This window comes from Rhipicephalus microplus, chromosome 1 (assembly GCF_043290135.1).
Source record: "Rhipicephalus microplus isolate Deutch F79 chromosome 1, USDA_Rmic, whole genome shotgun sequence".
In the NCBI taxonomy this organism is placed as follows: Eukaryota; Metazoa; Arthropoda; class Arachnida; order Ixodida; family Ixodidae; genus Rhipicephalus; species Rhipicephalus microplus.
In genome coordinates this window covers 278,544,356-278,569,995 of record NC_134700.1, presented here as the reverse complement: position 1 = coordinate 278,569,995, position 25,640 = coordinate 278,544,356, and the positions used below count along the sequence as shown (strand labels likewise).

Genomic DNA, 25,640 nt, shown 5'->3' with positions numbered 1-25,640 from the left:
GATCACTTAAAATATAATTACGCTTTAGTTAGGAGCAGTAGGCCGATGCGCGATCAGGTTACTAAGAGCGCGGCGCGTCATTGGAGTCGTCTTTAGCCCTCACTCGGCCGACAGCGAGACTGCAGGCAGGAACGACGCGCTGGCGCACTCATGGTGACGTGCTTCGTCGCAAGCAACGAAGCTGTAAGCGGCGGCACGGTCAGATTACTACGAGTGGCCGCACCGATGCACGATCAGATTACTAGCGGGCGCGCGGTCTACGAGCGCGGCGCGTCATTGGAGTCGGCTTTAGCCCTAACTCCGTTGACAGCGAGACTGCGGGCAGGAACGATGCGTTAGCGCATCAAAGACAACCAGCGGGTTGTTTTGGATGCGCTGGACACCCTTCGCTCCTTCTTCAGCGCACATGACGACGACGTAGCAATGGACCACTCTTTCCAGTGCGAAGGGAGAGCTTTGAAGTTCTTGCATGGCAAGGGTCGGCAAAGTAAGTTGACCGACTGCTGGCAATAAATTTTTGTTCTGCCGGCCGTATCACTGTTTTTATGTCTCATACTCGCGGCAACGAAATTCTCGCGAAAACTAAATTTTTCGGTTTCCCCGGCGATTTCGTTATTACGGGTTTCGACTGTAGTGTGTTTTGGGATGTAAAACCCAACATATGATTATTATTATTATTATTTGCTGCCTCTTTTTGCTGATTATTTGTGCAAGTCATGTACCACGGTATGACTTCCACTGTCCAATACATGCATCTAGTTAGAAGTTTGTCTATTCAGAGTGCCTTGAAAGTGCAAACTTTTACATAAAATTGTCATTTTTAGGGTTCAGAAAGCTTGAGTCACTACCGAGGTCCGAAATCATGTCGAGCAACCGAAGAATGTGCTTCTGTCTCGCATGTTGCAGAGGGCCTGATGCAGCTGCTACAAGACCTGGGGAAGGCACGCCTATACCTGGGTCAGTACAAGTGTCGGCAAGCCATCGAGACTTTGGAGGCCCTTCCACCCCATCAATACTCAACAGGATGGGTTCTTGCTGCCTTGGGCAGGGCGCATTTCGAGCTGGGAGAGTACGACAAGGCAAGCATTGATTATGACCATAATGCTGACTGCAGCAATGTTTTCATTACTGCGCTGTGTATCGTTGCTATTGCATTGGCTTTGCTGTCCTCACAAAACATTTGAAAAGGTGCTGTATGAGCGTGAAATAACACTTAGTAATGATAGTTGCTTCAAGGGGTAGTTCGAATTAGGTGCAGTGCAAGTTGCCTAGGTGGTCTCGATTGCCTTGCGTTGAAGCTTCAACGGCTCAGAGTCGACAATAAATTGCAGGCATTCCATGCTAATTTTGAGCTTTGTGCATTCCCATAGGTCGCACTATTCTGTATTTTTTCTTTATTCACCAGATATTCCAAAGCGTCCGAAGGCGTTACAGCAGTGGGCATACAACATTAAATGAAATACACCTTTTTTTGCACAAATAATAAAAGTTTGGTCACATATGAATAAACCTTTGTTTGCATTACAGCATGGGTTTATAGCATTGAATAAACTGCAACTTCATTCGCACAATGTACTTTTTCTGTTCAGTTAGCCTGTTCCACTGTTTGATTATCTTAGAAATAAATGAGTTGGTATTTTTGACGCTTGTCATGAAATCCTGGTGTCACCTTAGGACAATAAACAGAGCTAGTTATGTTACTTATTGGAGTTGGTTGTTTTAACTGTGGACTTCTCTGGCTGTATAGATGTCTCTCCCGAATTGGTGAATGTTTCATATTGTGAAGGTTGCTGAAGGCTTCACATGACTTCATAGTAGCATATGGATAAATGGTGATGTTGCGTCATGTGCTCAGTTAACATGACCGAGTTTCATGCAGGTCTTGTTATCAGTGACTGATTTTGATAGCAGCATCTCCGTATGCGAAAAAGCAGGTGCCGGGCGAGTGCAGAAATGCAGCCTTCAAAAGGTGTACAGCAATATACGTATTTGTATGCATCGTTTTCCAATAACTGATGTTTCTTATGTCGCGGTCTGATCTTTTATTGAGCTCGCTTGTCGTTTCATGTTGCCGCTTTTCATTGTTGCCTGGACATGAACACGACCTCCCGTCGGGCACTAGCGCCACAACACAAGTGATAAAGGGTCCCTGCCGTGGCCGTAGGCAGGGATGTTCAAGGGGGGCTCCACCCCCCTCAAGCCACGCTATCACTGTACCTGAAGCCCCATCACCAGGGAAAATTTCAAGATAAACAAATTTTTGAGATAAGCGAAGTTGTGCTAATTGCCTGAAAAAATGAAAGCTTTTCAGAAAAACACTACTACTTACCATCTCTTCAGTGACAGTTTTCAATCTTCTCGTGCAGGTTTAAAAGAGATAAAAGTAACATACTAGAGACTTTAACTGGCTGGGATTTGCTGCACTGCCATTCTATTTAGTAGAGAAAAACATTCTAATGCTTGTATGTTTTGCAGTCGCACTCGGGCCTAGCGAGGAGTCCTCAGCTACTTGACAAAGGGTTGCTTGACAAAGTTGATATGTCGCTGGGCTGAGACATCGCGCTTGTCACGTTCACGGAAAGTATCGACATAGTGGCAGGCATAGCTAAATAAAAAGGAAATATTGGCGGACTTCAGGCTGGCCGTATCATTCTAATTTCTTGAAATGGTCCGGCAGCATAGTTTTCGTTCCAATCCCAGTCTAGATTTTGAGTTGATCCACAATCCGACCCAAAAATATCTCAAGATAAAGCGAGAAATATTCATGGACATATAGGAAAATGTTCGGTGCCGTGAAAAATTTCAACTTAGCCGATTTTTCGAGATATGCGAGTTTGAGTTAAGATTCAAGATTGTTTATTGTCTCTTTTTCATTTTCACCAAATACATGCATGAATGTCTGGATCCTTAGCCTATTGGCTAGTAATGGATCCATTAAAAACATAATACAAATGAATCAGGGGCTATGTATGTACAATCACATGTTTGGGGGGAAATGTAGTATATACAGGTGTTCAAAAAATTGTCCATAAAAAGCATGTGTATGAATAGGAAAGATACATTCAAGATAAATTACAGTGCTAAAAACAAACGCTCGGTTTATACAAAAACTATGAATAAGACAGCTGTGTATAGTTCTCATTGCAATAACACACATACAAAAGACCACACGTCAGGACTGCAGTACATCGTCAGTGGTAGAGGCTGCAAATTTTTATTGTCGTCTCCAAAACAGCAGCAGTAGGAAAACATGTACAAGGTATTATAAGTTGATGTTATTTTCCTACTTTTTGTTCTTCGATAAGCTGGATGTTGTGTGATGCAAGAAAAAGTCTTTTAACGCCTGATCTACCCTGGTTGATTGTAAAACGGATGACGGGAGATCATTCCAAACTTTAACCCCGGCGTGCTTGAGACGGCGTTGTCCGTATGTGTTATGAGAGGGGTTAAAAATTTGCCTTCGGAGGCAGAGCGACTACTTTTACCTGGTGTTTGGAAAATAGTTCTAGGAAAGGGGAAGTTGTTACAAATTATTTTATATACCAAGAGAGTTATACGATAATCTCGTAGCGTAAGCACGGGCATTATTGCGGTTTTGGAAAATAGAGGCTGAGAGGGTGTACGAGGGGGAACATGGTTTATTATTCTCAAGGCTCTCTTTTGTAGGCATATTATGTGCTTGATGTATGTGTGATAGGTGAATCCCCAACACTCGATGCAATATGTTATCTGAGATTGGAACAGAGAGAAGTAGATGGTGCGCAAGATATCAGTTTCAAAATGCTGTCGAGCTTTGGTCAGGGTAAAACAGACAGAGGAAAGTTTCTTCCCCAGTGTGTCTAAATGGGGCTTCCAGTTCAACGCATCGTCCAGAATTATGCCTGAATATGAGATCCTACCGACTTTTTCTATTTCTTTATCATTGATCTTCAGCTTGCCCATAGTGAAGTCTACAGGCTTGCAAGGGGATTTAAAAACTATATATTTGGTTTTATCGGTGTTTAAAGTAAGCCTATTTGTTGTAAACAACTCGCTGATTTTTAAAAGTTCGTCGTTTAAAATATGTGCCGCAGTATGAAGTGACGGGGTGGTGAAAACTAGCGCTGTGTCATCCGCGTACATTACAGCACTTACCCTAGAAAGACAATTGGTTAAATCGTTAATATATAACGTAAAAAGAATGGGTCCGAGAACGGAGCCCTGTGGTACTCCCGCATCTACTGGTCTTAAACTGGAAACATGCTCGTCAATAACTACCCTTTGGTATCGCCCATTTAGATAACTTTTAAAAAACTGGAGGGACTGGCCTCTGAATCCGTATCGCTCAAGCTTTTGGCTTAATATTTCAAGATGAACTGTATCAAACGCTTTTCTAATGTCTAGAAACACACCTATAGCAAATTGGTTGTTGTTGAGGGCCTCATTAATTACATCTGTCACGGAAAGTACTGCAGATAGAGTTGATTTGGTTTTCTGAAAGCCATGTTGGTCCGGCGATAGAATACCGTTTTTATGCAGGAAATTTTTTACTCGCATCGCTAATAACTTCTCGAACAACGTATTAATGCAGCTTAAGACGGATATAGGTCTGTAATTGTTGAGTTCATTTTGGTTTCCAGTTTTATAAATTGGGGTTACTTTAGCTATTTTTAGAATTTCAGGATATATACCCGTATGGAACGCTTTATTAAAAAGTAATACTAAGGTTGGAGCTAGGATTTCTATATTTTTTGTAAGGACCGAAATAGGTATGCCATCAATGCCTTTAGCCTTCCCTGAATTCAAATTTTTAGCAGTTGCTATAACCTCTGTTTCAGTTATGTCGATGTAACCAAATGACGGACCATGCCAAGGAGGTAAAGAAGGTTCTTTTGGTGAACTTAGGCCACTATGCAGGTTTGAACCGACAGAACAGAAGTGCTCGTTGAACTGATTTGCAAGATTCTGCATTTGCGGCATTTCAGGGAGGACTCTTTTTGATGGAGTTGGCTGTATAATAGAGTTAATAACTTTCCAAAGTTTGCCACAGTCATTGGAAGTTGAAGTTACTTGTTTCTTGTAGTAGAGTCGCTTCTGTTTACGCATAGCTGCAACTGCTTTGTTTCTGTATATTCTAAACTGGTTATTGTAATAAGAGTTCCCTCTGTTTTGTTTCATTTTGGTGTACCAGAAATCTCGCGTTTTTATAGCATTTAGTACGTTAGCTGTCATCCATGGACATATTGGATGCGTATGGTACGTTTTCTTAATTTTTTTACTGCTGTCCTTGATAATCGACTTTATCCGTTCGACTAGGGTCCGACAATGTTCGCTAACATCCATACCGTTAAGGTCCTCAAAATTGGCTGCAGAGAGCAGCTGCGAAACCCTGTCGTAATCAAGCCGTGTAGTATAGCCATGAAAATTATTGCTGGTTATGTGGTTGTTGCCGAGGCGATATAGGAATGCTATTGGCAAGTGGTCATGAGGTAGTAATGAGGTAGTATTACTGTAATTGCTTTCTTTCTTTTGTTATCTGGCATTTGTACTGGAGCCTAACCAGGGAAGGATGGCTCGCGGGACGGAAGTTGTCACATGTATGTCATGACCTTGAGCACTTTTTCTCATCTCTCTTCAAACGCACGGATTCCAAGTGGGGGGCCCTTTAAGTACGCTGTCAACTGTGCAGGCGTGCCCTCATATCACGCCCGTAACCACTCTGGGCTGTTCCACTTCTGCCAGGGATAGAAAGACGGAAAGAAAGAAAGGCGAAAAAGTAGTTGGTCGGCAGAGAAAGTGGAGGCTCCTAATTTTTTCATGCTAGCGTCAACTGTGCTGCAGTGATTTTGCCTGAGAGACCACACGTGGATAGATACCCTCTTTTTCGTGTAGGCTGTCCGTGCCTTTGAGACTCTCCGGTCCATTGAGCCACACCGGCTACAAGGCCTAGAGTACTACAGCACAGCACTTTGGCACCTGCAGAGGGAAGTGGGCCTCTCTGCACTCGCTCAAGACATGATGGAGTTGGACAAGACAGCACCAGAGGTGCGTGATCATTATGTATTCATTTATTGATTGCTACTGTTGAACCGACCATGAGTCATTACAGAAGGGGAATAAACACAGAGAGAAAAAAAAGTTCATAATTTCTTTACAGGATAGAAAAATAAAAGCAATACAAGTGCTGCAGGAGAAATAACACAGCATATTGCACAACATTTCCGCCGCCATCGGAAATGCAGCTGCCGCAGCCGGGATTCGATCCCGAGACCTTCGGGTCAGCAGCCGAGTATTTTAGCCACTAGACCACTGCGGCGGGGCTTGTGATTGTTTTTCAGCACCGTCGAAACCATAGACAAAGGGATGCCGAATTCCCGCACTATGCTCGATTTCATTCGGCCTTTTTTCTTCACTTCCTTAATTAGGGCAACCTTTGTTTTCTAGCATTAGCAACTTGCACTGCTTTGGCGTTATGCTTGCTGCACTCACGCCTAGTGTCCGCTTATCACAGTCAGCGATGAATTCGTACCGCTCGGTTTGCACAGATGAACGGAAATCACACTTCGGGGTGAATCATGTGCACTGCACAAAGCAAACGAGGCAAACTACGCCAAGTGTGGGCAGAGGGCCTCTGCTCAGCGCATGTGTCACATGATGTGCTACAGGCTTGCTTGACAAAGTTGAAATGTCTCTGGGCTGGGACTTCGCGTTCGTGGGAAGCATCGGCATAGTGGCAAGCGCGGCGGCTAAATAAGAAGAAAAATTGATGGACTTCAGGCGTGGCAGCATCGCGCGAATCTTGTGAAATGGTTCGGCAGCGAAATTTTCGTTCCACTCCCAGTCAAGATTTCTAGTTATTCGCAATTCAATCCCAAAAATACTTTGAGATAAAATAACAATATACATGGAACGTATAGGAAATGTTCAGTGCCGCGGAAAATCTCAACTTAGCTCATTTTTCGAGATATGCGAGTTCGAGTTAATGAGGTATTACTGTATTTCTTTATTTGAACTGCTGTCATTGCATATAATATGACCGCGCTGCCATTGAGAGACAAATCGACATCCTTCTTGTGACGCGTGTGGTGTTCCAGCTAATTGTCACACCTTTGCAGTTAAAGGAATGCAGGGCTTTATCGAAGGTTTGTCTCACATTTCTAATTTGATAGTTTATAGTCTGACAGCTTGATATGGTGGTTCACTACTGTCGTGTCTGTTGAGCCTGGCTGTGCTCTCTGTCATGTTATCTGAACCGCTGTTCTTTTGTGCTGCTAAGCTCAAAAATGCAGGTTTCATTTGTCGCTGCAGTGGCTGTATTTCAAAGGGAGTAAAATGCAACAGCGCTCGTGTGCATACTTTGATTTCATCATCATTATCATCATCAGCCTGACTACGTCCACTGCAGAACAAAGGCCTCTCCCATGTTCCGCCAGTTAACTCGGTCCTGTGCTTTCTGCTGCCAATTTATACACGCAAACTTCTTAATCTCATCTGCCCACCTAACCTTCCGTCTCCCCCTAACCCGCTTGCCTTCTTTGGGAATCCAGTTAGTTACCCTTATTGACCAGCGGTTATCCTGTCTACACGCTACATGCCCGGCGCATGTCCATTTCTTCTTCTCTATTTCAACTATGATATCTTTAACCCCCGTTTGTTGTCTAATCCACTCTGCTCTATTCTTGTCTCTTAAGGTTACACCTACCATTTTTCTTTCCTATGCTTGCTGCGTCGTCCTCAATTTAAGCTGAACCCTTTTTGTAAGCCTCCAGGTTTCTGCTCCGTAGCTAAGTACCGCCAAGATACAGCTGTTAAATACCTTCCTCTTGAGGGATTGTGGCAATATACCTGTCATAATTTGAGAGTGCTTGCCAAATGCGCTCCACCCCATTCATATTCTTCTAGTTACTTCAATCTCGTGGTTCAGCTCTGCGGTTATAACCTGCCTTAAGTAGACATAGTTTTTTACAACTTGAAGTGGACTATTATCTATCTCGAAGCGGTGCTCTCTTCCGAGGTTGTTGTACATTACTTTCGTTTTCTGCAGATTAAATTTAAGGCCCACCTTTCTGCTCTCCTTGTCTAACTCCATAATCATGAGTTGCAATTTGTCCCCTGAGTTACTCAGCAAGGCAATGTCATCGGCAAAGCGTAGGCTACTAAGGTACTCTCCATTAACTCTTATCCCTATTTATTCCCACTCCAGGCCTCTGAAAACCTCCTTTAAGCACGCGGTAAATAGCATTGGGGAGATTGTACCCCCTGCCTTACACCCTTCTCGATTGGTATTCTGTAGCTTTCTTTATGAAGCACTATGGTAGCAGTTGATTGCCTGTAGATTTCTTCCAGGATGTTTATATGTGCTTTATCGACGCCCTGATTCGGCAGTGTCTGCATGACTACTGATATTTCTACTGAATCAAATGCCTTCTCGTATTCTATGAAGGCTATGTATAGTGGTTGGCTATATTCTGAGCGTTTCTCTATTACCTGAATGAGAGTATGAATGTGGTCGATTGTTGAGTAGCCTGTTCGAAATCCTGCTTGTTCCGTTGGTTGATTGAATTCTAATGTTTTCTTAACTCTGTTAGCAATTACCTTTGTAAATAGCTTGTATACTACAGAGAGCAAGCTAATTGGCCTGTAATTCTTCAAGTCCTTGTCATCTCCTTTCTTATGTATTAAGATGATGTTGGCGTTCTTCCAAGACTCTGGTACTCTTCCCGTCAGGAGACACCTCGTAAACAGGATGGCTAGTTTTTCTAACACAATCTGTCCTCCATCTTTCAGAAGATTTGATGTTACCTGATCCTCACCAGCAGCTTTACCTCTTTGCATGCTCTCCAAGGCTTTTCTGGCTTTTTCTATTATTACTGGTGGGGTGTCATCTGGGTTACTGCTAGTTCTTATAGTATTAAGGTCGTGGTTGTCTCGGCTACTGTACAGATCTCTGTAAAACTCCTCCGCAATTTTAACTATCCTATTCATATTGGTAGTTATTTTACCTTCTTTGTTCCTTAGTGCATACATCCGATTTTCACCTATCCCAAGTTTTCTCTTCACTGCTTTGACGCTTCCTCCGTTTTTCAGAGCGTGTTCAATTCTCTCCATGTTATACATTTTTACATCGGATACCTTATGCTTATTAATCAACTTCTAGAGCTCTGCCAGTTCCATTTTGGTGGTTGTACTTGAGACTTTCATGCTTTGACGCTTCTTACTGAGATTCTTCGTTTCCTGGGAAAGCTTGCCAGTGTCCTGTCTAACTGCCGTGCCTCCAACTTCCACTGTACACTCCGTAATGGTACTAGTCATATTATCATTCATTGTATCTACGCTAAGGTTGGTTTCCTCGATAAGAGCAGAGTACCTGTTCTGAAGTGAGACTCTGATTTAGGTGCACATTAATGGACTCGACAGTCAGAGATGCTTCACAGCTCCTTACTACTGTGCGCCTTGTAATAGTACTGGGCACTTCCGTCACGTGAAACAGCTGAATCTTTTGTGTGTTCTCTCTCTCTATGTTCAGACATGCTGTGCGGCTGGCAACTGCTTCAGTCTGCAGAGGGAGCATGAGACAGCAGTGCGCTTCCTGCAGAGGGCTGTACAGGCTGACCCAGACTTTGTCTATGCATACACGCTGCTTGGCCACGAGTTGGCATCCATGGAAGAAATGGAACCGGCCCTGTCTGCCTTCCGCAATGCCTTGTTGGTCAACCCTCGCCACTACAATGCCTGGTACGCCCAAGAGTTGTAATAGATGTGTGCTTTAAAGACGAAAGAAGTTTGAAAGAAAACGAAAGCTTTTCTGGTGTTGTTGAACGTGTGTTTATTTTTTTCCCCATCTGAGGTAAAAGTTGGTAGCTGTAAGATCAGTATTTCACCCACAGTGTAATATTCTACTATCCGTTTCATTTTTTTCCTACAGTCGTCAGAAACTCTAAAGTGGCAGCTTTGTCTATTTGCTGACTTAGTTGACCTGCGAGGAAAGAGATTGGGAAGTTGCAAGCAGCTTAAAAAATTAAAATAAATTAATAAATTTGACCCTAAATTGCGAGAAAAACTGTATTTACTCGTTTGTAAGTGTAGTCGCATAATAGGCGCACCTCCAGTTTGTTCACAAGAAATCAATTTTTGTTTCCACGCATAATACTGTAAAAACCTGCGTATAGCCCAGGGTTTCTTTTTTAAGATTTTACTATTCAAAATGTCTTCCCCAGACTATATGCGGATCCCAAGAATTTTTGGCCCGAATTCGTTGTTTTGGTTTTGGCAAACGCGGTGCTCTCATCATCATCAGGTGTCTGCATGCTTCTGCAGTAGGTAGCATTAGTGACGTTAGTCCAAAGTTCTACAGGTGCTACAGGCATGCAACAGTGGCCATTGCAATTACTCAGTGCACATAACAACGACCATGATTTTACCTTTGTGACTTCAAGCCATGCGAGCTCTGCGAAAGCAGTGAACGGCTGCCTTTAAAAGAAAGGCTATCTTAGCTGCTGAAACCATCAGTAAGTGTGCTGCGGGGCGACCGTTCGGCGTGGACGAGCGGTGCTTCCGCGGCTAGAGGAAGCAGGAAGAAGCCCTCATCGTGTGCAGCAGCCAGCGAAAAAGTTTTCGGGGGCCGAAACATGGAGCTTTTTCTGACATTGAAAAAGAGCTGCCAAACTTTGTTCGGGAGCAATGGGCTTCACATCTCGCTGTCAACATCGAGCTACTGCAAGCAAAGGCAAAGGAAATCGCGCAAGATCTAAGCATTCAGCTGGCGGTCTTCAAGGTTAGCAAGCATAGGGTGTGCCGCTTTATGGGCCGTACTGGATTCTCCCTAACGTTGATATCACAGAAGCTGCCAAAAAGCTATGAAGAGCTGCTTGTGGGTTTTTCAGAAGCACATAATTTCCTTGCAAAAGGCAGCCTCCTTTCAGGTGGGCCGGATCAGAAACGCTGATCAGGTGCTTGTGTGCCTCAATACGCCCGTGCTCCGACAGTTCACGAAAAAGTTCATGCAACATTTGCGCAAGGTACTGCGCAGTGCTTTCGTCAGTTTTTCATTGCATGGAAAATGACGGAGTGGCTGGAGCAGCGCTACTACATCAAATTTTGCCAGAAGCAAGGCGACAGCCAAGTGGAAACCATTCGGAAGATCAAGACAGCTTTTGGTGACACTATAAGCCGCACACTGATTAAGGAGTGGTGCAACTGGTTTAAAGACGGCTGCACATTGGCAGAGAGCAAGGCATGCTCTGGCCGGCCATCAACATGCTGAAATGACCCGTTTATTGCCATTCATTGAACGCTTTGGTGATGCGGGACTCTCGTGTGACTATCCGAAAAATTGCAGAAGAGGTGGGTATCAGCACTTTCTCTGCACATTCCATTATGACCAAAGATTTCGCCATGAAAAGAGTTGCGGAGAAATTAGTGTGGAAACTGCTCACGGTAAAGCAAAAGCAACCCCGTGTTGAAGTCTTGCAGGACATGCTGGATTTAAGAAGTAGGGACCCTAACTGCATTAACACCATTATCACTGGTGACGAGTCTTGGGTGTACAGGTATGACCCGGAAACGAAATCCCAGTCGTCACAGTGAAAGCATTCCACGTCGCCAAGACCAAAGAAGGCCCGCCAAGTGCGCAGCAACGTCAAAGTGATGCTGATTGCTTTCTTTGATTTCTGCTGTGTGGTACACCACAAGTACGCACCACAGGGTCAAATGATCATGTCCTCCGTCGCCTACACGATGCTGTGCGGCGCAAAAGACCTGAGTTGTAGTCAACAAGAAACTGGCGCATCCATCACAACAATGCTCCTGCACATTCCTCACACTTGGTTAATACTTTTTTGGAGAAAAGTTTTATTCCTGTAGTTCAACAGGCTCTTTACTCTCCTGATATGGCCCCCTGGGACTACTGGCTGCTTCCCAAACTCAAGAGGACATTGAAAGGAGAGCGATTTCAGACTAAGGAAAACATTATGGCTGCAACGAAAGCTGAGCTAAACTCCATTTCTTAAGAGGCATTCTCAGAATGCTTCCAACAATTGCAGCACTGCTGGGAGAAGTGTGTGGAGGGGGACTAACAGTCCAATTATGCCAGTTTTATTTTTCTTCCACCGAAGGTTGGATACTTTTCTAACAGATCTCATACAGCCGGCACTCGCTCGCTGGATGTTGCGGCTGGACTTGACGCGTTCGCGCCATCGGGGCTTAAATTTGATCTCAACATCTTCTCTGGACTCACTGCTGCTGATTCTGTCATTGAAATCTGCTTTTGATGCACTCGATTCGAGAGAAACGTGTTGTCTTATAGGACCACCTGCACGGGGAAACAACGCCATGATCGTCATGCACACGCAGCTACCCGAAGCTTCTTGCGGGGAGGGAAGAACTTCCCTAAAGCAAAAAACAACCAAATCATCGCAAATCACGTTGTGCGTTGCCCACTTGCTTAAATATATGGCATTAGGTGCCTGCAAACTTTGCGAGCGTACGAGCGCCAGTGTGGCCCTGGCTATTTGCCGGCCGCACGCGCTCTGCATAGAACGTGCGATCGTGTCCGCATCAAGTGCGCTTTGAGTTTCCTGTCGGAAAAAGCGTCGTCATCATTGCGTCTGTTACCTTGTCCGCAAATTTATAAGCTTTTCGGCTCTCTACCACTTTTCGCTTTTGCTGTTACTCCGCGAACTTGCACAAGATTGGCGGACTGTGTCGCCGTTGATTTCCCGGCCGTAAACCTAAACATGGTATCGCGTGCGCCACTCTTGGATCGGTGTTTGAGTGAGATTTTTTGGACGCGCACTCCTCATGTTGTCTTTTACAAACTTCTTGCGACAACATCCTGAACCGTAGGCTAGGTCTAATCATTGCTTGTTGCTTTTCGGTGGCAGTCATGGGCAATTGAAATTGCGGTTTTTATACGAAGTCAATGTAGTTCTTTGCAGTGGCTCTACTTGAAGGAAAGGGAGCATGGGGTGGTGCTTGTAACACTCGAAGGGTGGTTTGCGATTAGATTGCGGTGTGAGCCCATGAAATTAAACAATCGGTACCATTCAGCGCACAAAATTTCGGTCGTGATAATGTGCATATTGTGCATAGGAGCCACTAGTGTCACTGGATACGACCCTGTGTCAGATGTAACAACAGAAGGGAAACCAAAGCGGCTGGAAACTACCTTAAAAGACCACCCCAACACGTTATACATGCGGCGGACCACCGTAAAAAATGTTTTTTAGAATATATTTTTTTCCGATTCCAAACAACAGCTCTCTAGTGAATAGCTGGCATAAATATTTCAGACAACTGTCACGACTCAACACTGTCAGATTGTGAAGCTGATGCCACAATTTGATATTTCACTTGCTAAGGTTCTTTTGATTACAGATTTTTAATGTTACTGCAGCGTAATCAGTAGCGGCATGTATTTCTCTCAAATTTATCAGCCAAGCACATTTTTACAACTACACACAAACATTGGTTGATGAACAATGCTTTAATATACATTTAAAATCTGTCGAGAATTACTATGTTGCAAATCGGGCATGTTCAAACCGATTCTGGAAGGTCAGTGACTGAGGTAACTACTAGGAAGTACTGGGTGCATGTAAAACAAATTCAACATTTCAAAAACAGCGATTCAAAGCATTGATCACCGGTGATTGATTTGAATAGGCATGGTAATTACAGAGTTGAGCCTACCGCATCTCATGCCTCAATTGTCAGACATGCGACACTGCATGGTGAACACGTTTTGCGCTGACGAAGGTTGTTTCGGCTGTAGTGCGGATATTTGTGACTTCCGTTGCTTAAATTATCAGTGATCTGTGCTGTAGTTAGAAATAATATTTTTTGAAATTTTAACCCGTGTAATAGGCACTTGAAATCGGATTTTCTCAAAAAGAAGTGCACCTATTATGCGGGTAAATACGGTATTGCCCACAATCCGTATGTTCCCCTTTCAGTAAATCATTGTAGCTGATGACAAGTTTTTAGTGGAATAATTCTTATTACCTTTTTTTTTCTTTGACCATCAGCTTACAGTACTTGTACAAACGTCCCTTCACTATTATTGCATAAGTAATGTTCATTTCAAAGTGTTGTGGTATTTGAATCATCAAGGCGTAATCTGTGTTTGCCTGCTGCACTAACCATTCTGAATTACACTTCACCTACGCCACAAAGGGCAGATGGGGAAAAACCTTACTGTTTCTGTTTTGTGCATATTCTGTTAGCTTCAGTTAGCACATAAACTTTTAAGGTTCTGGGCACGCGGGTGAATTTGGAAGCTTCTTGTAGCACTTGTTATCCACTCAGCCGCAGGTTTTATGGCCACTTCTACAGCTTCTACACCATTGGTTGCTGTTGTAAATTCGCTGTGTAAGGCAGGTAGGGGTGTATCAATAACTGATCAGGAATCTGTCGGTGGCAGCATTTGTTTATCATCCCAGTAAAATTTGGAAAGGCGAGCGGAGTCTGAGAGGAAAGCTGCTTTACTCTATGATGCCATCGCAAGCAGAATGCTGATGTTCTGTGTAGGTGTTAAGAAAATTTTATTACATCATTCAGTGTGAAGGAAATGGTAAAGCTTTGTCGGCACCCTGTATTAATTTGCAGATGTGTGCATGTGTGTGTGTGCATGTGTGGGTGCGAATTGCCCTTGTACTTGACTTTTTTTTGTATTTTGTATTTGTGTGCTCGACCAGGTATGGGGCAGGTATGATCTACTACAAGCAGGAACAGTTTAATATGGCAGAAGCGCACTTCAAGCGAGCCCTCCAAATCAACCCACAGAGCTCTGTGCTTCTTTGTCACATTGCTGTGGTAAGTTTCGCACGTGTCATTGTGTGCATTTGTGTTGGTGCTGGACGTGTCTGTCTAGGAAGTTATACCAGTGAAACTTGTTTAGATTGTACATTAAAAAAAAATGAACTGCTGGTAGATAGCACAGTTCTAGTTCTTGATTTAGACTGCTCCAAAGAGAGATCTAACAGTTACTACTTATGATTTCAGCAAATTGCAATTACTGACTTGTAGCTAGTATATTGCCAAGGTGTGAAGAAAAAATCTGTAGGTATGACACCATTTTCAACAAATTTATCCCTATAGTGGAGGATGGATATATAGCTGTTTGTGTTCTAGAAAATGGCATTTAGTTGAAAAGGTCGAACAAAGTGCAAAATTTGGGCATAATTAAACTGCTTAGTCTTAAAACTAGTGTTATTTTCCAAAATTATTTCTTGTGTACAGCCCTTGGGAGCTCTGCAGCTGTGTATAGTCAATTGCCATATATGCTAATTAATAACAGAGCTTCATTATTGATTTATTTTGAACTGGTTGATCATGCATCTCGATTTATTGTTCAATTAGTGTCTGCCTCTGAGTAATCCACCTGCCACGTTGGTCTAGTGACTAAGGCGCTCGGCTGCTGACCTACAGGTCGCGGGATCGAATCCTGGCCTCGGTGGCCACATTTTCGATGGAAGTGAAAATGCTTGAGGGCCGTCTGCTTAGATTTAAGTGCACGTTAAAGAAACCCAGGGGGTCGAAATTTCCGTTCCCCTCCACTCCGGCGTCTCATAGTTATATGGGGGGTTCGGGACTTTAAAGCCCAACAATTATTATATATTACGTATTATTGCCTCTGTGTAATCCAGCTTGAAATTAGAGTTATGCTCTGTCATGGCAGTTTTTCAAATAACTCTTCCGAGTCTAAAAAAAGAAAAAACTTGTTGTACGTGCTCTATATTTGTGGAATAATGCTGGTTGATGTGGGACCATTCAATCATTTATATGTTAAATATATGCTGACACGTAAGATTTTTTTCAGCACACTATTTTAAGTGTTTTTGAATGATGAAGTGCCGTGTTGTGCATATGATCTGCACACTGATTACTAACTGCAGGCAACAATTGTATGATGTCATTGATGTGGATTAGAATGCTTCGTTTTATGGTTACGCCTAGTCTATTAGTGTAAGGCCTTGTCGGTGCACAAATATTTTGGTACAAGTTTGGTGGAGCGTTGCTTTGAAGCTTCTTCACTTAGGGCTGCTGTGCAGCTACTTGCTCAGTGCAGGCATTTATGAAGGTTTCTGGGGATGCTTCCACACTTTCCTTGGTATTATTGGTTAACGAGGCAGATTAGATGCAGTAATAGGTTGTTGATGCTAATGTATATCTACATTTAAACAGGAGCATTGTACATGTTTGTTGTTTTGCTTCATTTCACACACAGGTACAGCACTCCCTGAAGAGGACAGACGAGTCCATTTTAACTCTAAACAGGGCCATTTCTATGGAACCCAAAAACGCGCTGTGCAAGTTTCAGCGAGCTACCATCTTTTTCTCGGTGGATCGCTACCAGGAGGCACTCAAAGAGCTAGATGAGCTGAAGCAGCTTGTGCCCAAAGAGTCACTAGTGTACTTCCTCAGTGGAAAGGTAAAACTATTGTCCTATGAATGCGTCCTTTTACGAAGCTGAAGACAATCTGTTTCGAGGTTTTTTGTTTTATTTTGTTTTTCACAGCTTGTCAGTGGCTATTTCGAACTTCTGTCACTGTGTAGAGAAAATATCTCCCTCACTGCCTTAACTGCTTTAACTCACTGCTTTAAAGTTGATCAGAAATTTTAGCCAAACCTTGAACTGGTATAGCGCATTACGGTAAAGAATAAATGGCCGAGCAGACCGACACAAAAGATGTGTCGGTCTGTCATGCGCGGCCATTTCTTCTTTACCGTAATGCGCCATACCACGTCAAGACGATGAACGAACTCCCCCAATCTTCAACACTTGTGGACTTAGCCCAGCCCTCCTTTCACACATGTGCTTGCCACCCTATCTCTTGCGGTGCACTCGCCTCTAGACTCCCTCACTTTCTGGCATGTGCGATGATGGTTCAGTTAGTGCATGCAGGAGCGCATTGTACTGCACAGGCCATGAGGGGATAAATTCTAGAAAGGCTTTCTGGAGCTTGCACTTACTTATATCAACGAATCCTGTGGTTCTTCTCGAATTCGTATTATCAATGCTTAACTGTGCTGTAATCTCCCGTTATAATGAAGGCAGCGGTACAGTGAAAAAAATTCATCATTAACGGTGGAAGTGACCACTCAAGAAAAGCCAGAGCAGTCGAGCTTTCATTCCACCACACCGCCAAGGAAGTCGAAGCACAATGTAATTATTGAAGCAGAACTTTATTAAATTGCAAAAAAGGCACTGAACTTTCACTGTTTCAGGTTCTGGTTGGGTGCGAGCAGCCCCTGCTCCAATTTGTCCAGGCATTGCACAAGGGCATGGTTGCTGTCTATGCGTTTAGCTTTATTTCGCAGCAAGCATAGGCACTCCTACATCTGCACTTCACGTCTCCCCGTTCTTGTTGAGGCCACTACACAGTGTCAATAATCTCCACGTTCATGGGAGCGATGTCAGCCAACACAAACGTCTGGAAAGTCTTTTTCTACATCTTGGCCAGCAATTTAATGAACAGCCTCACGCAGATCGCCGCTGATCCGGTCATCGTCAGTGTCTCTGTTAACGGTGCACGAAGAGCCGGCACGCTGTGAACATGCACTGCAAAAGAGTCCAGCTTCTGAGTGGTCTTTAATGGTGCCTTGATCCGTCAGTTGCAGTACCGCAGTTGTGTGCAGTCGAAAATTCCAAAGTGATCGCCTTGTTAATAAGAACTAATAGACAATCATGCCTGGGAAAGTACGTATAAAGGATGTTGTTAGAAGTAATTGTAATGTAAATGTGAAGAAATAAAAGTGGATGAAAAGATAACTTGCCACCAGCAGCATCTGAACCTGCGACCTTCGAGTAACCCATTCAATGCCTGTGTTCTCTTGGCTAGGACAATTTCTATTTATCGAAAGCACTTGCTGGTTCTTTGCTTCGAACAGTCTATTCATAAGGTGCACATAGTCCTCAATAATAGCAGCAGTCATCCATGCTAGCTTGTAGTTTGTGTAGATGCATTCCTTGGGAAATGCTGCATTCTGTAATTGTGCTATGGCTTATCTGCCTTCTCCAGCATCTAGAACTGAAGCTTACATTGGCAACAAACAGCACTCTGACATGCTCCTTGCTCTGTTTACTTACGGATGAGGATCCGCTAATGGTAGTGAACAGGCAATTCATAAGCATCTTGTTGAAATACGCAGCCTCTTCTAGCTTGTAGATGCCTTGGTCTTCAAACTTTGGGTACAGCAGGCCTTAAATATCCACTTTTATAGTTATCTAACTTTGCAGCTGTTTTGCAATGCTTTATAGGGGCTTGATGCATGCATTTTTGTTATTTGTTATGTCTCTACGCAAGGTGAGCATCACTGTGTTGCTTTGTATACTCTATGAAAATATAATGCAGTAAAACCAAAAAAGAAAATAGAACGTTTAGATGAATGCACTCAGCAAAGCAATCGTTCAGTTCTTTAAGAGCTCTGCAAATCGTTTAGTAATTTAGCTGCTGGTGTTTTTCACAAATTCACATAAGACTTTTGTAGCACTTGTTTGGCTTCTATACATTTAACTTGAGCCAAAATGTTTGTTTTTCTTGGGTGGTCGAATTTTCTTGCATAGCTTTATCCCCGTTTTACTGATGGTATGAGCCGGGGTATTTCCATATACTTTTTTTTTCTTCTTAGCCCCACAATGAAGAAATATTATAGCTTTATCGGCCTTGGGCGTGGCAAGCTTCCAAACTGCAATCTATCAGTCTGCCGGCGCAGGGGAAAGTGACACTTCTGCCCCTGCATATTCCATACCCCTGGTGGCAGTGCCTGACACGAATCACGGTCCCTGATTTTTCTTAATTTCGCAGACGCCATTCCTCTCAATGCACACTAACAGAAAGCACTTGTAAAACCATGTGGAACGCTGACTGTTGCAGTGGCCTACACTACGGTCTTCCCCATGTCAGCTGGCAGTGCATTTAAGTGTCACGGCATGTTTTGGCTTATTGGAGAGACCGCGCAATGCGACACTTTCGGGCAAGGGAAACGCGGCTCGCTTTTCACACCTCCCCATTCTAGGCACCCTAACGTCCCAATGCACACTTGCTGCTTTGGCTTGCCTGGAATTGAATTGCATCTCTATGCGTTGAGAGTAAGCAATACCGTAAAAACCCGCATATAGCTCGGACCCGCATATAGTCCGGGGTGTAATTCGGGGATAGCAAACGTGAGAAAAAAAGTTTTCACCCGAATATAGTCCGAGGAAAATGGAAAAAATGCATTTATTGACATTTCATTCATCCTCGTCGTCGGACGCACTCTCTTCCGAAGCTCCCTTGTCGGAAATGTTCTCCCACAGCACATCATCCTCAGTGCCATCAAGCGCGTTGGAGATGGAGCACTTTTTGAAGGCGCGGCAAACGAGCGCCTCTGGAATGCAGGCCCAAGCCTCGACTATCCACGAGCAGAGCATCGCTGGCGAGGCCCGTTTCAGCCGTCCGGCAGGGGTCACTTCTGGTTCTCCGGACCTCATCCACTCCACGTACAGGCGCTTGACATGGTCCTTAAATGGCTTATTAAGGCACACATCAAGCGGCTGCAGCTGTGATGTCATCCCTCCCGGGATGACGACGAGCTCGGTGCGGGAGTCGCGCAGCAGTCGCTTTACGGAGTCGGCCAGGTGACACCGAAACGCGTCGAGCACAAGCATCGAAGGGAGCCCCAGCAGTGCTCCGGGCCGTCGACACCACACGGACTTTATCCAGTCAAGGACTAACGATTCGTCCATCCACCCCTTGTCCTGGCAGCGGACGACGACATTTTTCGGGAACTTCTCCCCCTTCGGCAGCGTCTTTCGTTTGAACACCACGTAGGGTGGCAGCTTGCGACCGTCAGCCGTGCAGGATAACATTACAGTCACCCGCGTTTTTTCGTTTCCAGTCGACCGCACGATAACTTGCCTGGAGCCTTTTTGATGCACCGTCAGCGCCGAGGGCATATCCAGGTAGACCGGCGTCTGATCCGCGTTGCCGATCTGGCCCAGCTGAAAGGGGACTGCCTTTCGCAACACAATTATGTACCTTTGAAAAGCCACGAGGTGCTCTTCGTAGCTCTCTGGTAGCTTCTGGGAGATCGACGTACGCCGACGTAGGGAGAACCCAGCGCGGCGCATGAAGCGAGACACCCAATGCTTGCTCGCTTTGAAATCCTCCGGCTGAATGCCTTTGTCTCGAGCGATCTCCCTTGCCTTCGCTTGTAGCAGCTCGATGTTGACAGCGAGATGTGCAGCTCGCTGCTCCCGCACAAAGTCTGTGAGTTCTCGTTCCACGTCAGGAAATGCTCCATTTTTTGGTCCGCGGAAACTTTTTCGCTGGCCGCTGCATGCAAAGAGGGCTTCCTTCTGCTTCCGCCAACCGCGAATGCTCCGCTCGTTGACTCCGAACTGCCGCTCCGCGGCACAGTTGCCGATGGTTTCGGCAGCAGCGATAACTTTTCTTTTAAAAGCAGCAGAGTACTGCCTGCGCGGTCCTGACATGGCGTAAAATCACAGGAGCAAAATCGAGGCCGTCATTATGGGCACCAAGTTGAAGCAAAGGCCACTGACCAACTGACCAGTTAAGACTAACGCCGCTAACACTACCTAGCGCAGAAGCGCGCAGACAGCTGATGATGATGATAGCACCGCGCTATGCCGAAACCGAAACTGAATTTGGGCCGAAAATTCTTGGGACCCGCATATAGTACGGGGCCGAAATTTCGCACCCTAAAATCTAGAAAAAAACCCCGGGCTATACGGGGGTTTTTACGGTAATGCATATGAGATGACCCCAGGCTGCCGTGCGCTGTCATCACCAGTGGTTGGAAGGAGCAGAAGACATTTCGGCTGCAATTTTTGGGTGTGCAATAATTACTTGCGAAAAAAAATCATATTTTTGTTGGGCAATGGAGGGGGGGGGGGGGGGGTGAGAATCATAGGAGTGCGAGGATTACGTGAGTAAATATGGTTTTGAATGACTTCGTAACTCATTTAGTCTTTCTTTTTGCTTGTTTCGCAAAACTACATTCTAAAAACTACATATTTCATTAGAAAAATAATTTGATGTTTGAAATAGCACATAAACGCACATAAACTTGGCATGTTTGATCAAAGTTGATCAAGAAATAATCATTAAACGAAGATTTAAAACATCACAATGGCGTTTAAAAAATAAAGGCCGGATGTCATTTTCGTCAACGGTGTCAAGTCCTGGTTGTATCTTGTATGCAGGTTCACAAAAAGTTGGGCAACACCCACCTAGCCCTAATGAATTTTTCGTGGGCCATGGATTTGGACCCTAAGGGTGCCAACAACCAGATCAAGGAGTCCATCGACAAGCGCTTCAGCCATGACGAAGAAGACATTGCCGCTGTCCATCAACTGTGTAAGTGGAGTTTTCTCTCTTCTTTTTTTTTTTTTTTTTCATTCTTTGGACCTTCAAGTTGGTTGTTTTTCCCTAACGTCTCACGACCGAAGAGCTTCTGCACTCTGGCTGTTTCATCTCCCGCGATGTTGAAGCATTTATAGGGCCCGACTGCTTGCCTGAAGATGAGAAGGTCAAGTCTGGGCGCGGCGGCCGCGTCTCAATGGAGGCGAAATGCTAGAGCCATATGCTTAGACTTGGGTGCATAATAAAGAACCGCCACATGTTTGAAATTTCTCTACAGTGCGCCCTCCTCTGTAGTGTCTCTCGTATTCGTTTCGTGGTTTGGTGCATAGAACTGCAACGGCTGTTATTGGTTTAGCTGTTCCAGTTGCACTGTGGGCAGTGATGAGTCGAGGGTGCAGAAAAATGTCCTCCCATGGAGGAGTGATGGGGCTACGCTGAGTGCCTACTTCACATTTATAAAACATTAGAGCGTGTGAAACATGCACCTTTGTAGTCACCTACAATCGAATTGCAGTCTCTTAACGGGTGCTCTAGCATTTGATGACCAAAATAACTAATACCAATCACATTTTGCACTGTTATGTAATTTGTTTCTGCTCCCTTAAATTATCTATCCTCCTAGTTTCGAGGAGCAGGGTGCACACAGAACACTATATTTACTGTACTCCTTCTGTGTATGCTCCCTGTCATGCTCGTTAGCGGGCGAAGCATGTGCACTCCATGGTGTAAATGTGTGGCTGCTACTTAGGCATGTGGGCCATGTGCCCTTCATTCTCCACATCTTTCTTTTCGCTTGTTTCGCAAACCCTTCTTTCATTCTCACAACTATGCCATGCAAGTGGTTATAGAGACATTGTGTTTCGTCTTCCTTTCACTAGTGTCCTCAGAATCGTGCCAGTGCGTATATAATCAAATTTTGCTCTTCCAGCGGTTGACGACTCTGGGAGCATCGAGTCCAATCCCATAGACCCAGAATCGTCGCACGGGAGCTCTGTGGCAGACCTGAATGACATGCATCTCCAGTCAATGGAAAGTGACGATGGATTCTAGTGCCATACGTGCCAGCAGTTAGGCGTGAAAAGCTGCACTGCGGGTTGCTTTTCGGCAGTGTCTGTGAGGAACTTTGGAGGGTGAACATTTTGAGCGAAGCGAGACAGGGCGGTTTTGCCAAGAAGCTGTAACAATTGCGCTGAAGTGCAGATGATTTGTGAAGGGCCTTGTCCTGTGAATGCAGTTGACCTGGGTCCTCTAAGGGCATGTCTTCATTTTAATTAAGTTGTTTTGGTTGGTTGGCATCTTTTTTTTTTCCGGTGTGCGTGTACCTGTGCGTGTGCATGTTTGCAATGTTGCCCAACTTCCCTTGTGGCGTTCTGAAAGAGCCAGGTGTAAAATTAACGCGATAGCGTTCTTGCTCACACCCATGCACTGTTCAGCACTTGTTGTACAGGCAGTGTCATAATGTACGCTTTAATAGTACATTTTCATGGAATTTTCCCGATGCATTTCATTGTCTTTTTTTCGTGAAAGGGTGAAACAACAAAGAGGCACGTTGAACACAGAGGGGACTTCTGCCATAGGGATGTAGTTGTGAGATTCAATGTGAAAACCGCCTACTTTTAGCCGGATACATTACCGCAAGACGCGGAATTTCGTACTTGGTTCTGAAACAGAGTTATATTTTAATTTTTGTTTTGGAGACTGGTCTAAAAGATATGAAACCTGATATTGGCATTTAAAGAAAAAAAATGTAACCCTTACTCGGCCGCGTGGCTTATGTATCAAATAGTTCCATACAATCATGTGTTTTGGATATGTTTTCTTGTAAAATTATGATTCTGGCATATTAGACGCTTGTAAGGTTCTATTGTAGAGATCGTGGCTGCTCGGACTGTCTACCTTAAATTTAACGACTGTAAATTTCGGTGTGTTGCATAAGTGAAAAGCAAGAAGCATGGATAGGCCACATGTCATAGTCTTCAAGTGAACGCTGAAACACATGCTAAATCTTGTACACTCCACATACGCAGCGCAAGCGCGTTCACACTCTTTTGGAAAAGCTTAATTATAAGCGAACGCAGTAGATGAAGGCAGTAGTAAATCAGAACTTTCCGGTGGGCTCAACCTTTGTGTGGCATGTCCGTGTGTACATACTTCGGCAACAAATACAGAGTTTTACTGCAGGGCTTGTTTTATTGTTGTGCTGGCTCGAACAGATGCGGCGCTAATTTTTTTCAGGACCTTTCTCGGTGGTGTATAATAAAAGAAATGCAAATTTCGTACCTTGGAAGATGTAAGTATTGGAACAGCTGAAGAGTCATTGAGCTTAGATGTCTTAGTGAATTTTGGCATTGAACTTTCTGAAGTTAAAGTGCTTCCAGCATATTTCAAAGCTCTCTTGCACTTTTTGTGTGTACTAAATAGTTTGCCTTTGTAAAGTTGTTTCTATTTGAGTTTTAAGTTACTGCAAGCACTTCTAATTTTTTAAAACTGTCTTTACATGCAGGTACATCTGAATGATCTTGTCACGAAATCTTCAAAAAGTTCTTTCTTCCCAATGTGCTTAATGTAGACAAAGTTGGGGTGCAATTCACACCATCACACAGCATAACAAGCAATTGTGTTACTGTTGCAAGATGCGACACTGTGGTTTAAACAAAAGCAGGCTCTATCTCGCCACTAGCATTGTTTTGGTAATTCAGTATTGGGGCATGCATATTCCTAATTAGTTTTAATTTTCTCTAGTTCTTAAATTGTGTTCTTTCTTGCTGTGTGGTTTGCTGAGCGGCATGAGATCCCGGGCTCTCTGAGATGATTGGACCCATTTTTAAACCTTCTGTAAACCCTCTCTTATCATAATTAATGCAAACATAAGTGAATGCTGGAGGGTCTGAATTATGGATCCTAAGCATGGGCAAGTTTCATCCTTAATGAATGTTTTGTTATTAACATAGTGATGTTGTCAATAAGCAAACTAAAAGTTACACTGAAGTGCTGGAAACATTGCCTTGCACAAAAAAAAAAATAATCACCAATTTAGTATCCCATGGGCACTTCACTGTATTAAAAAGTTGGCAACAATGTAGCTTGTAGTATTTGAGTTTGCCTGCACAGGCTCTGCCTTTGAACACTGTCATCTAGCTAACATAGAAATGAAGGGTCGCTGTTAGCCACTCGTAGTTTGACAGCTACTCAATCTGCTTATGCTGCCGCTTAGTGGGATGCCTTCCGAGCACACTGTAAAAAAAATATTGCTGCCAATTGGTATCTGCTTTTCCAGACGTCGATCCAAGCAGTCTTGCATAGCTTGCTTGAATGTGCAGCGGCTTCTCATTGTTGAAGGGAACACGAGAGTATGGGTCAAATGCAAATTTTCAACTACATTTGCTTAGGAACAGCTGGGCTACATACATAGTGGCATATTGTTACTGCATACATGCATTGCCAGTGTAGATGACCTCAACAGTCATTCTCTTTGCATAGGCAGATCATCTTGCAGCTCTGTTTAAAAAGGGTATCGCAAAACAAGAAAACTTCATTTACATGTAGGCTCAAGCAACAAACCAATTTTTTTATATCGAAAGTAGCCAACTTTAACACGGTGAATCCGATGCTAAGGTTATCTTCTCTTCCAATGCGTGTATGTACACTCTTAAAAAAAAAACTGAGTATTTGGGGAGTGTTTCTGCTACACAGCAATAATCGTCAACTGCTTCGAGTACTTTCTTCGCGTTATCACCACAGTTCCGGTAGTGTGCGGTCGCAAGCGACACACTCGTAATCGGTGACATAGCATTCCCGACAAGAAAGTGGTGTGCACCAGGTTTTCGAGAAAGGAAACACGAGCATGTCAGATGACGGTTATTGTTTAGCAGAACTACTCCCCGAATACTCCATATTTTCTTAGAGTGTAGTGTGACTTGTCGATATGCCACCTGGAACCACTACAGACAACTTGCAGAAGCGAGCACCAACTCCAGCCTGTGCGCCGGCTTAACAGTGTAATAGTCCTTGTCCCTTACACAGCAACTGAAGCTTTGGCAAAGTTCATGTTAATCGTAAGCTGCTCTCACATTGTAGTGTCGTTTGACTAGTTGAACTCTGTTGCTAATCGGTGAGAACAGCCAAAAAAAAAAGGTGTGGTTGATTTGGCATGGCTTAAAAAGTGATGACTGGAACATGAGCTAACTAAGCTGTAGGGTTTTGTGTGCATTTACATTTGCAGTGTGAAGCAGACACCTATTTGTCGTAACTGTACTGCCAGTAGATGCAGTTAGTGTTTCATTCTTTCTTCACATT

General features: G+C 44.0%; 1 protein-coding gene across 2 annotated transcripts in view; it reads left to right on the top strand.

Moving 5' to 3' along the window:
* Cdc27 (cell division cycle protein 27) overlaps positions 1–22,837 on the top strand; it is a 55,656-nt gene extending 32,819 nt beyond the window's left edge. For both annotated transcript variants that reach the window (XM_037436212.2, XM_037436211.2), the window contains 7 exons: positions 907–1,079; positions 5,872–6,024; positions 9,506–9,714; positions 14,673–14,790; positions 16,205–16,408; positions 21,185–21,338; positions 22,273–22,837. In XM_037436212.2, coding sequence (XP_037292109.2) covers positions 907–1,079; positions 5,872–6,024; positions 9,506–9,714; positions 14,673–14,790; positions 16,205–16,408; positions 21,185–21,338; positions 22,273–22,394 — 1,133 coding nt within the window. In that variant the 3' untranslated portion in view covers positions 22,395–22,837. The remainder of the gene's footprint in view (positions 1–906; positions 1,080–5,871; positions 6,025–9,505; positions 9,715–14,672; positions 14,791–16,204; positions 16,409–21,184; positions 21,339–22,272) is intronic.
* Positions 22,838–25,640: the final 2,803 nt, after the last annotated feature.